At 44.8% G+C, this 14,243-nt stretch overlaps 1 protein-coding gene across 9 annotated transcripts in view; it reads right to left on the bottom strand.

Moving 5' to 3' along the window:
* LOC119971478 (anillin-like) overlaps positions 1-14,243 on the bottom strand; it is a 170,516-nt gene that overhangs the window by 58,797 nt on the left and 97,476 nt on the right. For 5 of the 9 annotated variants that reach the window (XM_038807050.1, XM_038807049.1, XM_038807057.1 and 2 more), the window contains exons 7-8: positions 3,141-3,245; positions 1,701-1,817 (exon numbers count right to left, since the gene is read on the bottom strand). The exons of 2 other annotated variants lie outside the window; for them this stretch is intronic. In XM_038807050.1, the coding sequence (XP_038662978.1) occupies positions 1,701-1,817; positions 3,141-3,245 (222 nt within the window). The remainder of the gene's footprint in view (positions 1-1,700; positions 1,818-3,140; positions 3,246-14,243) is intronic. 2 more of the 9 variants (XM_038807052.1, XM_038807055.1) reach the window with 1 other exon arrangement.

Raw genomic sequence — 14,243 nt, 5'->3', positions numbered from 1 at the left:
ACTTCTGAATTTGGACACAAAAGTGCTGGCGGGTAGGCTGGAGGTGTGCCTCCCGAAGGTGATAGGGGAGGATCAGACGGGGTTCGTGAGAGGGAGGCAGCTTTTTTCGAACATTAGGAGGGTGTTGAACGTAGTTAGGGCACCGGCGGAAGGGAAGGAAACAGAGGTGGTTGTGGCTTTGGACGCCGAGAAGGTGTTTGACCAGGTAGAATGGGGGTACTTGATGGCAGTTGTGGAGCGGTTTGGGATTTGACCAAGATTTGTGAACTGGGAGCCGAAGGCAAGTGACCGCATGGGTCTTCCGAACCTGATGTACTACAACTGGGCGGCAAATGTGGAGAAGGTGCGGAGCTGGGTCAGAGGGGTTGATTCCCAGTGGGTCAGAATGGAGGAGTGTGCAGGGGGTCGGGACTGAAAGCACTAGCAGCAGCGCCGTTTCCGATAGCTCCAGGGAAATACTCGGAGTCCGGCAATAATAGCTTAAGGAGGTGCTGACGACAAGGGGACTGGAGAAGGGGGTAGTGTCAGCGGCGTACGGAACTATTTTGGAAGAGAAGGCACCACTGGAAGGGATCAAAGCAAAGTGGGAGGAAGAGTTCGGAGAGGCTATAGAGGAGGGGCTCCGGAGAGTAAATGCTTCCACCTCATGTGCGAGGTTGGGGCTGATACAGCCGAAAGTGGTATACAGAGCACACCTCACGAGGGCGAGGATGAGTCGATTCTTGGAAGGAGTAGAAGATGTGTGTGAGCGTTACGAGGTGGGGGGGGGGGGGGGGGGGCACTAATCACGTTCATATATGTTTTGGTGCTGTCCAAAGCTAGAGGAGTACTGGAAGGAGGTTTTTAGGGTAATTTCCAAGGTGGTGTACGTGAAACTGGACCCCGGGTCCACGGGAGACCATATTCGGGGTGTCGGACCAGCCAGGGTTGGAAACGGGTGCAGAGGCAGATATCATAGTCTTCGTCTCGTTGATCGCCCAAAGGCCGATCCTGTTGGGATGGAGCAGCTTCTCCACCCTGTGCCCTGGCATGGCACGGGACCTGTTGGAATTCTTGACTCGAGAAGGTTAAGTTTGAACTGAGGGGAAGGACTGAGGGGTTCTACAAGTCATGGGCATTATTCATTATGCAGTTTCTAGAACTGGATAACATCAAACATTAGTTTGGGGGGGGGGGGGGGGGGGGGTTTGTGTATATTAAAGGGTTACTATTGATTCCGTTATTGTAATTTATGTAAACATGTGGGCTGATGTTTGGGGGTTGGTGGGAGGATGGGATCGTTGTTATTGTTATGGGGATTGACATATCGGTTTCTGATCATGGTTTATTGTTGGTGGGTATACATCCGGGAGAAAATGTGAAAAATCAAGAGAATAAAAATATTTTTTTTTAAAATAAATTGTCATCCAGACTCAACGTTAGCTCCTCCCTTCTCTCTCCACAGATTCTGTCAGACCTGCTGAGATTGTCCAGTATTTTTGTTTCAGATCATCTCCAACTCTTGCCGCTAATAATTTAGCCCAATTCAGAGTCAAAGTGATTTTGAACCACAAGACAATTATCCAGCTAAATGCATTATATTTTAAAACACAAACATGGAGATATACTTCAAAAGTCACCCAAGACGCAGCATAATCATAACATTGATCCTTCAAATAGAGGGTATGGTTTTCAATTACAAGCCCAGGGGATCAACTTACTGCGGTCATTCCAATGGCATCCGGAGGTTGCTCAGAGTTCATTTCTCCCACTGGCATGCTCACATGGCCCCGACCCTTCCTGATCCTTCTTCCTATGCACGTTACACTAGATGCTTCCTGTAACAGGCCATACGCGGCATGCTTGATAACATAGCCATTCCAGTGTGGAGATGTTGACCTACTTTCTGTGGTGAACCCGCACCAAGCAACATGCACATGGCCCTCAAATTGGTTGCATTTATCATAAAGATAGAAAAAGCTTGCTGCTTATCTAGGATCAGCATTTGTAGAACTGCTTATAGTGAGTTAGCCTAAGCTTTGTTCAGTGTTTAAAGACCCAAAAGCCAGATGAATCAACTTCAAGTTTTAAAAGTCACCTTATTGAAGATATTAAAAGTGAATAGTACAATAATATCATGCAAAGTCCATACACCTCTTTGGCTATCTTTTAAAATTAGCAAGATAAAGAAATGTAAATACTAATGTCAAGCCAACACAAGACACCAAGATACCCATTTAAAATGATGGAAAGAACCACGTTAATGAACCTCTAAAATGTTTCCAAAAGTTCAGAGGATGAGACCATACAAGGACAATAATCAAAGGATTGTGACTATGCAAACCACAAGGGATGAAATTGGTACAGTACAAAAAACTTCTGACATGCAAATTGGAAGGACAGAGTTCTTTTGCAAATGTAATTATGGGGTCATAATCAAATCCAACTGTAGGTTTCAGCTATAAAATCTGGCAAATTTGAGGATCTATAATTTACCTCGTGTTTTCATTTGTCGGTCATAAATTAATAAATTTAAGGAAAACTAATAATAATAATTTAGTCACAAGTAGGCTTCAATGAAGTTACTGTGAAAAGCCCCTAGTCGCCACATTCCAGCGCCTGTTCGGGGAGGCCGATACGGGAATTGAACCCTTGCTGCTGGTCTTGTTCTGTATTACAAGCCAGCTGTTTAATCCACTGTGCTAAACCAGCCCCTATAGGTGAGGAAGCACTTGGGGAAAAATCCAAAATATGACAAATTGATGAAAATGTCACTTCTCACAGATGACCACTTTTGTATAAGTAAGCAAATGCAAATTTGTTTTAAACGTGCCCATTTTCAATAAGCTCTTTTTCTGCTTTGATGCATCGGGTCCTTACGGGACTAAATATGGTTGTTGGAAGATTTGATTCTTTAGGTATGATACAAGGTTGAGAACCTTAGTTTGTTGAAAGTTAGGAGACATTGAACTAGTATCAGGAAACATTTAAAAAGGGAACAAATGTCTACATTTCTTTAGGTTAACTTTGGGAAACATTTATCCTATATCAATATCCAAGAGCCAAGCTGACACCAATTATATTTTAAGTGAAAACAAAGTAAAATTTTCTACAAATGCCACCCAAGTGTCTTTCAAGAAGGGGAAAGTGTGTCTTTTTACCCCAGTCTGCTCAAGTCCTGTGCAGGAGGTGGATGTCTTCTTTCCCATCCAGGGATTGCTCCCGTCAGTCTTACCCCGAAGCATTGCAAGTTCCTGTTCCCGCTCCTAGAGACACAAGAGCAAGTCAGCCAATCCACCCATCATACAGGAAACTAGTCATATGATCAGAAACTTTTCCTTCGCTATGGATGGCCAGCAAACCAATACTTCTGCAAATTAAAATCAAGGCATGCTAAAAAGTAGATTTTCAGTGAGGCAAACATCTTGCCTTTTTTCAGGTTTGCTCCGGGAGCAAAACCCAAAAAATCTTTATCATGGGAACTTACTTGGTCCTGAAACTAAATAAACTTGAAGCTACCTGGCATAAAGATAAAACAAATAATTTCATTTTAGTGAGACAAAAGGATTAAAACAACTGTGAGGCTTTGCCAGCTCCTACAGAACTATTTCCTTCATCATTAAACACAAAGGGTATGTGTACAATAAATTTTAAAAATATGTCTGAAAGTGGGCTCTGTCAGACTATTTCAAATTAATGTTAGAAGCCCAAAGTAGCAGTCACCACACTAGAACAAGATTGGTGAAAACTACCTTACTTTCTAGGAAAATTACAGCTCAATACAGCCTAAAAACAGTAGAAATCCTCTGAACAAAAATGCTCGCACAGCAATACATCCCGTTTTGAAGATCAAGAATCTGGCCACAGGTGCATTTATGTGACACTGCATGAATCAAAGGGATTGGACTTTGCACAGCCGTTGTCATAATCAGTTCTCAGTGCAATGGGCTGGCTATGGTTCACTTCATCCAATATGCTATCAGAATTAAACTGTCAATTTAGTACTGCAGAGTTAGAAGACTGGACTTTTGGTTTCATGGTCCAACCAGTTTATTGCAGTACACAAACATTCAGAGCACTCATCAGCTGTTACTGTTCAAGTTGTCTCAAAGCAAGAGCGCAAAACCAATTTTATTAAAATGTCTATAACAACTTACTCACTATTTACATGATCCAAATAACATCTCCTGCAAGTTCACCCTGATGGTCATAGCATGTCTAACATATGGCATTCTTTTAATTTAGCCAAGATTTGAATTGCATTCCACATTTTGTTAACGTAGCATTTGGATTTCCTGATAACAAGATACATTCATTTGAGTCACTCACAATGATTTCACAAAACCTGAACAATAATGACAGGAGGAAAAGTATAATGGATGTACTGTACAGTGCAAAGGAAATTCTACAAACAAAAAAATAGCACACATTGCTTAATGGGAAGGGGGACCTAGAGGAGCAGTGTTTGACATTCAGGTATCCAGCCAAGATTAGATAGCTTTCTTCCAGGAGCTTTTACTACTTAGCTTAAAACAGTACCTGATTATTTAAACACTGACGTTTTGTTTTGCTCAGCTCCCAGCAGATGTCAGGAAGCTGGGAGGGGAAGTTTCAGCCTCCGACCCTTCCACACGTCAGCAGTTGGATTTTCAAGTTTCTACACTTTCCTACCATCAGTCAGCTCAGCAAGCTTAAAGAAAACAAGTTAACAGATCACATGTCTGCTGGCAAGCACCAACTCACTTAACCTTTTCAGGGCTGTGGGGTTTCCTCAACTTGGGCCTGTTTATACAAAGTGCACCACAAACACACATTTCCACTTGCTACATGCACCTACACAAAAGAAGACAGGATAACATAACAAACCTTTTCATCCAACATTCATGACTGAATGCAACAGGGAAAAATAAGAAATGCTTCAAAGCGCAGAATAGGGCTGATGTGTCAGTGGAGAAAGAAAATTAAGGGAGGACATAGCTGCCAGGAGTGGAAACAGAAAAGTCTACACCAGATATAGAAATGTTTAATATGGACTTTTCAAATTTGTCATATACACCCACTACCCACTAACACAAAAGCGTAATGTTATTTGAACTTGGAAGCATGACTTGTACTGCACATTCCCCATTGACGTTTGCATACGACGGTCTAATTTGATGCTTGGTACAATAAATTAGCAACTAGTTTTAGATTGTGAATTGGCATTGTTGTTTTATATATTTGCAACACACGATTGCTTAATTCCTTTTGAGCAATGCTATTTCAACTGTGAGGGTTATCATAGGTTTTAGGACTACATCAATAGTTTGGGGCTGTAACTGAAAATTGGGGTAAACGAAAGGGGTCATGTGATGTGAGGTCTGCTAAACAGTAAACCTGGGTGGTTTATTTTTGCATCAGGAGACGGCTAGGTTTTCTTTTACAAAGTATATTTATTAAGATTTTACATTTTTGTAAAATAATGCGAAAAAAAAACATGTTGAGGGGGGGGGGGGGGCGCAGTTACTACTACAAAGATGCTTACCTGTAAATATGTATGTTAATTTTTGCGTGTTTGTTTTTTTTTTTCCTCTCCTAACAATTTGTAATTTGTTCAATATAAAATATGAAAACTGAATAAAAACATTTATTAAAAAAAATAATGCGAAAAAAATTACAAAATAAAGTAGATAAGCAACAAACAACTTAACATACATGAATAGAGAGGAGAGTAGGGATGCACGGTTGTTTGCTCTGCTTCACGGCGCTGAAGACCTGAGTTCACTCCTGGCCACGGGTCATTGTCCACGTGGAATTTGCACATTCTCCCCATGTCTGTGTGGGTTTCTTCTGGGTGCTCCGGTTTCCTCCCACAGGTCAAAGATGTGGTTAGGTGGATTGGCCATGATAAATTGCCCGTTAGGTGTTCAAAGGTGAGATAGGGTGACGGGGTGGGCTGGTAGAGTGGGCCCAATTGATGGGCCCAATGGCTTCTTTCTGCACTGTCGGGATTCTATAGATATTTCCACAAACCAAGGGAGAAACAGGATGAAGCCACAAAAACAATACCTTCCTTGGACATGTTTGTTCGTAATTAGAGGAATTCAAGATAAATCTACTGCACCAATATACAGGTATAAAACATAGAACAGTACAGCACAGAACAGGCCCTTCGGCCCTTGATGTTGTGCCGAGCATTGTCCGAAACCAAGATCAAGCTATCCCACTCCCTGTCGTTCTGGTGTGCTCCATGTGCCTATCTAATAACCGCTTGAAAGTTCCTACAGTGTCCAACTCCACTATCACAGCAGGCAGTCCATTCCACACCCTAACCACTCTCTGAATGAAGAACCTACCTCGGATATCCGTCCTATATCTCGCACCCTGAATCTTAGTTATGCCCCCTTGTAACAGCTACCAGGGTCATGTACAGTTGCAGCACAATCCCACAGCTCTTAAACCTAAGCCTCCTGTTAATAAATGCTAACACAATGTAGGCCTTCTTCACAGCTCTATCCACTTGAGTGGCAACCTTCAGAGATTTGCGGACATGAACCCCAAGATCTCTCTGTTCCTCCACATTCCTCAGAACCCTGCCGTTGACCCTGGAATCCGCATTCAAATGTTTTCTACCAAAATTAATCACTTCGCACTTATCAGGGTTAAACTCCATCTGCCATTTTTCGGCTCAGCTCTGCATCCTATCAATGTTTCTTTGCAGCCCACAACAGCCCTCCACCTCATCCACCACTACACCAATCTTGGTGTGATCATCAAATTTACTGACCCACCCTTCAGCCCCCTTCTTCAAGTCATTGATAAAAATCACAAATAGCAGGAGGACCCAGTATTGATCCGTGTGGTACACCGCTGGTAACTGGTCTCCAGTCTGAAAATTTTCCATCCACCACCACCCTCTGTCTTCTCTGTGATAGCCAGTTACTTATCCAATTGGCCAAATTTCCCTCTATCCCACACCTCCTTACTTTCTTCATAAGCTGACCATGGGGAACCTTATCAAACGCCTTACTAAAATCCATGTATTAGACATCAACTGTTTGACCTTCATCTACACACAGTTACCTCCTCAAAGAATTCAATCAAATTTGTGAGGCAAGACTTACCCTTCACAAATCCGTGTTGACTATCCCGGATTAAGCTACATCTTTCCAAATGGTCATAAATCCTATCCTTCAGGACCTTTTCCATTAACTTACCAACCACCGAAGTGAGACTAACTGGACTATAATTACGAGGATCATTCCTATTCCCTTTCTTGAACAGAGGAACAACATTCGCCACTCTCCGGTCCTCTGGCACTATCCCCGTGGACAGTGAGGGCCCAAAGATCAAAGCCAAAGGCTCTGCAATCTCATCCCTTGCCTCCCAAAGAATCCTTGGATATATCCCATCTGGCCCAGTGGACTTGTCGACACTAAGGTTTTTCAAAATTGCTAATAATTCCTTCCTCAGAACATCTACCTCCTCTAGCCTACCCGCCTGTATCACACTCTCATCCTCAAAAACATGGCCCCTCTCCTTGGTGAACACTGAAGAAAAGTATTCATTCAACACCTCTCCTATTTCTTCTGACTCCATGCACAAGTTCCCACTACTGTCCTTGACCAGCCCTAACCTCACCCTGGTCATTCTTTTATTTCTCACATAACAGAGTAAAAAGTCTTGGGGTTTTCCTTGATCAGACCCGCAAAGGACTTCTCATACCCCCCCTAGCTCCCAGAAGCCGTTTTTAAAAAAAAATAAAGCTCATTCCTTGCTACCTTGCAAACCCTCAAGCGACCCAACTGAACCTTGGTTTTCTCATCCTTACATACGCTTCCTTTTTCCTCTTGACAAGACATTCAACCTCTTGTGAACCATGGTTCCCTCACACGGCCATTTCCTCCCTGCTTGACAGGGACATACCTATCAAGGACACGTAGTATTTGTTCCTTGAACAAGCTCTAATTTTCATTTGTGCCTTTCCCTGACAGTTTCTGTTCCCATCTTATGCTCCCTAATTTTTTTTATTTTTTTTTTTATAAATTTAGAGTACCCAATTATTTTTTCCAATTAAGGGGCAATTTAGCGTAGCCAATCCACCTATCCTGCACATCTTTGGGTTGTGGGGGTGAAACCCACGCAGACACAGGGAGAATGTGCAAACTCCTCACGGACAGTGACCCAGGGCCGGGATTCGAACCCGGGTCCTCAGCTTGCTCCCTAATTCTTGCCTAATCGCATCATAATTACCCCATCCCTGCCATATGGCCCTATCCCGCTCCATTGCAATAGTGAAAGACACCAAATCGTGGTCGCTATCTCCAAGTGCTCTCCCACAAACAAATCTAACACTTGGCCTGGTTCATCACCCAGTACCAAATCCAATGTGCCCCCCCCCCCCCCCCCCCCCCCCCCCCCCCCCCCCCCCCCCTCTCCACATATTGTGTCAGGAAGCCCTCCTGCTCACACTGTACAAAAACTGCCCCATCCGAACTGTTCGACCTATAGAGGTTCCAATCAATAGTTGGAAAGTTAAAGTCACCCATGTCAACTATCCCGAGACCTCCACACCTATCCATAACCTGTTTTGCAATTACTTCCTCCACATCTCTATTACTATTTGGGGGCCTATAGAAAACTCCTAACAACGTGACCGCTCCTTTTTTATTTCTAACTTCGGCCCATATTACCTCAGTAGGCAAATCCCCTTTGAACTGCTTTTCTGCAGCCGTTAAACTATCCTCGATTAACAATGCTACTCCTCCACCTCTTTTACCACCTTCCCTACTCTTACTGAAACATCTATACCCCGGAACTTCCAACAACCATTCCTGTCCCTGTTCTAACCATGTCTCTCTAATGGCCACAACATCGTAGTCCCAAGTACCAATCCACGCTCCAAGTTCACCTACCTTATTCCGGATGCTCCTTGCATTGAAGTAGACACACTTCAACCCACCTTTCTGTCTGCCGGTACACTCCTGCGACCTTGATACCCTCCTCAGTACCTCACTACTCTCAACACTGGCTTCTGGACTACAGCTCATTTTCCCATCCCCCTGACAAATTAGTTGGCATACACCAAGCTATCTCCCTCACCTCGAGCAGTACCAAAGGCACCAATAACATAGATGATATCAAATCCACCTGTACCCATGCAGGAGCCAATCATGGATTATTTTCACCAACCCTTACAAAAGGACTGGTTTAGCTCAGGAAGTACTGTTTTATCTCAGTGTGGTGAATGTAACTCTGTAATTCACACTGTATTGTATATACATGAGACCGTGCATTTGTAAGCGCAGTTGCATTGCCCGACCACTAAGGGGAGTAGCGCTGGGAATGCTTAGGAGTTTGTACAGGGCTCTACCCTTTGCTCCGCCCTCCTCTCCTCCCCCTGGACTGCTGTATAAATACCAATGCTCAGAGCCAGTCGTTCAGTTCATCAAGAGTTCAACGCGGAACAGGCTGGCTCTGTTGTCAGTAGATTCAAACCACTGTTCATATCTTAAAGCACGTGTCTAGTGAATTGATGGATCCATCAGTGGGCTAGACAGCTGGCTTGTGACGCAGAAAAAGGCCAGCAGCGCGGGTTGAATTCCCTTACCCGAACAGGCGCTGGAATGTGGCGACTAGGGGCTTTTCACAGTAACTTCATACTTGTGACAATAAAAGGTTATTATAAAAGTAAGAAAATATGCGAAAACAACAGTTTTAAAGGAGTGTTAATATATACAACACAACACAATCCCAGTCTCACAGGACTCGATACACCCTAGCCAGACCTGCATCTTCCCAACCACATCCAGGGCACTGCACCACCTCTTGATGAAAATAAAGGGATGAATGGGATGCTTTCACCAGCCCGAACCAGGGAGAGTCCACTACCGAAAGACGAAGAGTCAAAAAATGAACGCCTTGGGAGGAGGGCAGATTTTCTCCTCCTTGGAACAACAGGGGAATCTCCCCAGAACCAAACGAGGATCAGTAACAGCATACTGCTCACCAAAATGGAGGGGAACAAAAAAAAAAAAACTCTTAAGGGAAGAACACTTGAACTGATCTAAAAAAAGGTACCACTTACCACTGTCCGCCATCACAGGAAGGAAACAGAGGATCTCTCTTTAACAGACCAGCGAAGGATTAATAAACCCACCTCAGCATGCACCCCCACTCATATCTTCCCATTCTAACAGCTCTAGACGAAGGAAAAGGCCAATAAGAAAAATTCCAACCTCAAGGAAGTGTCAGTCCTCCCCAGGATACATAATCTGTCCAGGTCATAGAAGGAGAAAAGGGATGGATTCTTAAATTGATAATAATGAAAATATAAACATGATATGGTTACCTCTCAGCAAAGACTTACCCCATCATCCAACTCCACCCCCACCATCCATCCATGACCAATCCTGCCTCTATTCATCTTCACTATAAATGATGCAAGGATGGGGGTGGGTGAGGATAGAATATTTTAAGGGATTTATTTGTTGGAGAGAAAAGTTTGCAGACCTGGAAGAGCGTACCAGATGCCGAAGTGAAATGGGTTCAGGTATTTTCAGGTTAGGGACTTCATGAGGAAGGAGCTACCGTCATTTTGGATGCTGCCGCCCTTGGTGCTGCAGGATAAACTCCTGTCGAAGGATGAAATAGGGGAGGGCAAGGTTGCAATATATAAGGGGAGGTTTTGAAGAGAGAATGCTCCCATGGAGCGTTATGCACAATTGGGTGGAGCTGGGGCACTGGGGCCTGGAATATGGAGTGAAGCTTTGCAGATGGTTAATGCATTCTTTTTGTTTGCAAGACTAAGCCTCATCCAACTTAAAGTGGTGCACAGGGCCCACATGATGCTGTCCAGGATGAGTTAGCTGTTTTCGGATGTGGGCTGTGTGCAGGGGGTGCCGGCAAATCATGCCCATATGTTTGGGCGTCTCTGAGGTGGGGGGGGGGTTTTGGACGGGATTGGCAGACGTAATGTCAAAGATTTTGTCGATAGAGGAAGCCCCGGGTTTAGAGGTGGTCGAGTATAGGAAGATCCAAGAGTACAAGTGGGGAGAGAGGCCAACATGTTGGCCGTTGCCTCCCTGATAGCCCAAAGGCGGATTTGGTTGTGCTGGCGGGACAGGAGCTGCCGAGGGTTGGGTGTGGGTGTGCGATTTGTCAGAGTTTTTGCATTGGAGAAGATCAACTTCGCTATTCGAGGTGTTTATCTAGGAGGTGGAAGGTGTTCATGAACTTCTTTTAAGGAGTATGGAGTTGGGGGGGGGGGGGGGGGGGGGGGTAACAGGAGGGCGTGGTTGCTTCTTGTTTCCTGTTGCCGTGGTCAGTCATGTATACATTTGAAAATCCCTCCCATCAATTAAAAAAAATTGACACAAGGTGGTGTCAAAAAAGCACTCACCTCCCCAAGTCACAAGGGTTATAACACGAACAAAAAAAATCTATGATCAGACCACATTTCATAGAATCCTTCAGGCAACACGGTAGCACAAGTGACTAGCACTATGGCTTCACAGCACCAGGGTCCCAGGTTTGATTCCCCGCTGGGTCACTGTCTGTGTGGCGTCTGCACGTTCTCCCCATGTCTGCGTGGGTTTCCTCCGGTTTCCTCCCACAGTCCAAAGATGTGCAGGTTAGGTGGATTGGCCTGCAAAATTGTCATTAGTGTCCAAAAAGGTTAGGAGGGGTTATTGGATAATGGGGACAGGGTGGAAGTGAGGGCTTAAGTGGGTCGGTGCAGACTTGATGGGCCGAATGGCCTCCTTCTGCACTGTATGTTCTATGGTAGAAGGGGGCCATTTGGCCCATAGTATGCACTGACCCTCTGAAAGAGCACTCTTGGTGGGTCCATCTGTCCGCTCTATCCCTGTAGCCCCTTAAACTAACCTACACATCTTTGGAACCAAGGGCAACGGAGCATGGTCAATCCACCTAACCTGCACATCTTTGGATACCAAGGAGCAACTGAGCATGGCCAATCCACCTAACCTACACATCTTTGGACGGTGGGAGGAAATCCAGGCAGACACACGGAGAACATGCAGACTAAACACAAGGCCGGAATGGAATCTGGGTCCCTGGCGCTGTGAGGCAGCAGTGCTGACTACGGTGCCACCGCGCTGTCCCATTTCACAATCAACTCGATATGATTTTTGCTAGAACAGGATAATAAATTACGCTTGTCCTCTCGCCTCTTACAGAAGAGACGACAATAAATAATCAAACAACAACATAATCACAACAGAGTAATATTCAGGATTATAGAAGAAATGCATATGACATCATGTATGTTGCCCGCAGACGCCAAGACAGGATCAACGAACACTCCTTTCTCAAGGGTTCCAAAGAACAAAGCACCATCATCCATCATGCTGCTGCTCCAGCACCCAAGCAACCCACAGCCTGGGGAGGAGGAAGAGAAGAGATGACTCGACCCACTTGGCTACCTCCAACTTCTCACGACGAGCATAGAGGATAGGATAATATAGGCCCAGTAGTCAGGGGGCACAATCGAGCCCAGGCCTCGAAGAGCAGATACTCAGACAAACATGATGGCCCCAGCCTCTAAATCTCGATTACTAAGCATGACAGCCAATCTTCAAACTTCTCACTAGAGACTGGGCTCAGACATACTTTCACCAGCCCCTAACCCACCCCCCACCAACCCTTCAGGATGACTAAAACACCATGTCACAGGATCTCAAAGTTTTGAAGACAGGCCCATCATTTTTTTCTTCTTTTATTTCCTTTTCTTTTCATGTACTTAATGATCTGCTCGCAGAAAAATACTTTTCACTGTACCTCGGTACACGTGACAATAAACAAAGCCAATCATCAGGGAAGTGCTCTCCTGAATGCAAGAACTCTTGTATACCTCCACCATTCTCCCAAGGATACCTCGCAAATCTTCAAGGTATGTACGAAAGACCGGCAACACAGAGCAGAGATCTGCATCCAGACCAACATTCTCAATGCCAGCTACCATCAAGATGCACACTGCACCGCCGAGGGCAAAGGCAAAAGCCGGCTTACCAGCAACACCACTGCAAGCTAGGTCCACCCCAGTCTACGCTGGCCGTCCGGGTCATGGAATTTATGGCACAGACAGGCCCTTCAGCCCAAACTGGTCCATGCCAACCAAAAAGCCTATCTAAGCTAACCCCATTTGCCTGCATTTGACCCATATCCCTCCACCTTTCCTATCCATGTATCTGTCCAAATGCCTTTCAATTGTTGTCAATGTCCCTGCCTCAACCACTTCCTCCAGCAGCTCATTCCACATACGCACCAATCTTTGTGTTAAAAAAAAAGTTGCTCCTCAGATTCCCATTAATTCTTTCCCCTCTTAACATAACCTATGCCCTAGAGTTCTCGATTCCCTAACCCTGAAAAAAGGCTGAGTGCAGTCACCCTCCAATCTCTCCCTTCAACTCAGTCCCTTGAATCCTGGCAACATACTTGCAAATCTCTTCTGCACTCGCTCCAGTTTAATAACATCTTTCCTATAGCCAAGGCAACCAAAACTGAACAGAATACTCCAGGTGCTGCCTCACCAATATCCTGTACAACTGCAACATAACTTCCCAACTTCTATACTCAAATGCCCTGACTGATGAAGGTCTGCATGCCAAAAGCTTTCTTCACTGCCCGAACTGACTCCACCTTTAGAGAACCGTGCACCTGAACTCCCAAGTTCCCTCTGTTCCACGATACTCCCGCCAAGGTACTACCATTCACCGTGAAAGTCCTACCTTTATTTGACTTTCCAAAATGCAACACTTCACACCGTATTGAATCGATTTGCCATTTCTCGGCCCACTTCCCTAGCTGATCAAGAACCTACTGCAATTTCTGATCACCTTTCTCACCGTCTACAATAGCACCTATTTCAGTGTCATCTGCAAACTTACTGATCATGCCTTGTACATGCACATCCAAATTGTTGATATAGAACAGCAATGGGCCCAGCACTGATCCCCAAGGCACAGGTCATAGGCCTCCAGTCCAACAAGCATCCTTCCACCATTATCCTCTGCTTCCTACCATCTAGCCAATTGTATAGCCAATTTGCCAACTCTCCCTGGATTCCATGTGACTAACCTTTCAGAGCAGCCTACCCTGTGGAACTTCATCAAAGGCCTTACTGAAGTCCATATAGACTACGTCTACTGCCTTGCCCTAATCAATCTTATTGGTCACTTCAAATAACATGCACAAAGCAATGCTGACTGCTTCTAATCAAACCCAGTCTTTCCAAATACCTGTAGATCACATGCCTTCGAATC

This window comes from Scyliorhinus canicula, chromosome 9, assembly GCF_902713615.1.
Source record: "Scyliorhinus canicula chromosome 9, sScyCan1.1, whole genome shotgun sequence".
Classification (NCBI taxonomy): Eukaryota; Metazoa; Chordata; class Chondrichthyes; order Carcharhiniformes; family Scyliorhinidae; genus Scyliorhinus; species Scyliorhinus canicula.
Note: the sequence above shows the minus strand (reverse complement) of the source record. Positions and strands in the feature narration are given on the sequence as shown.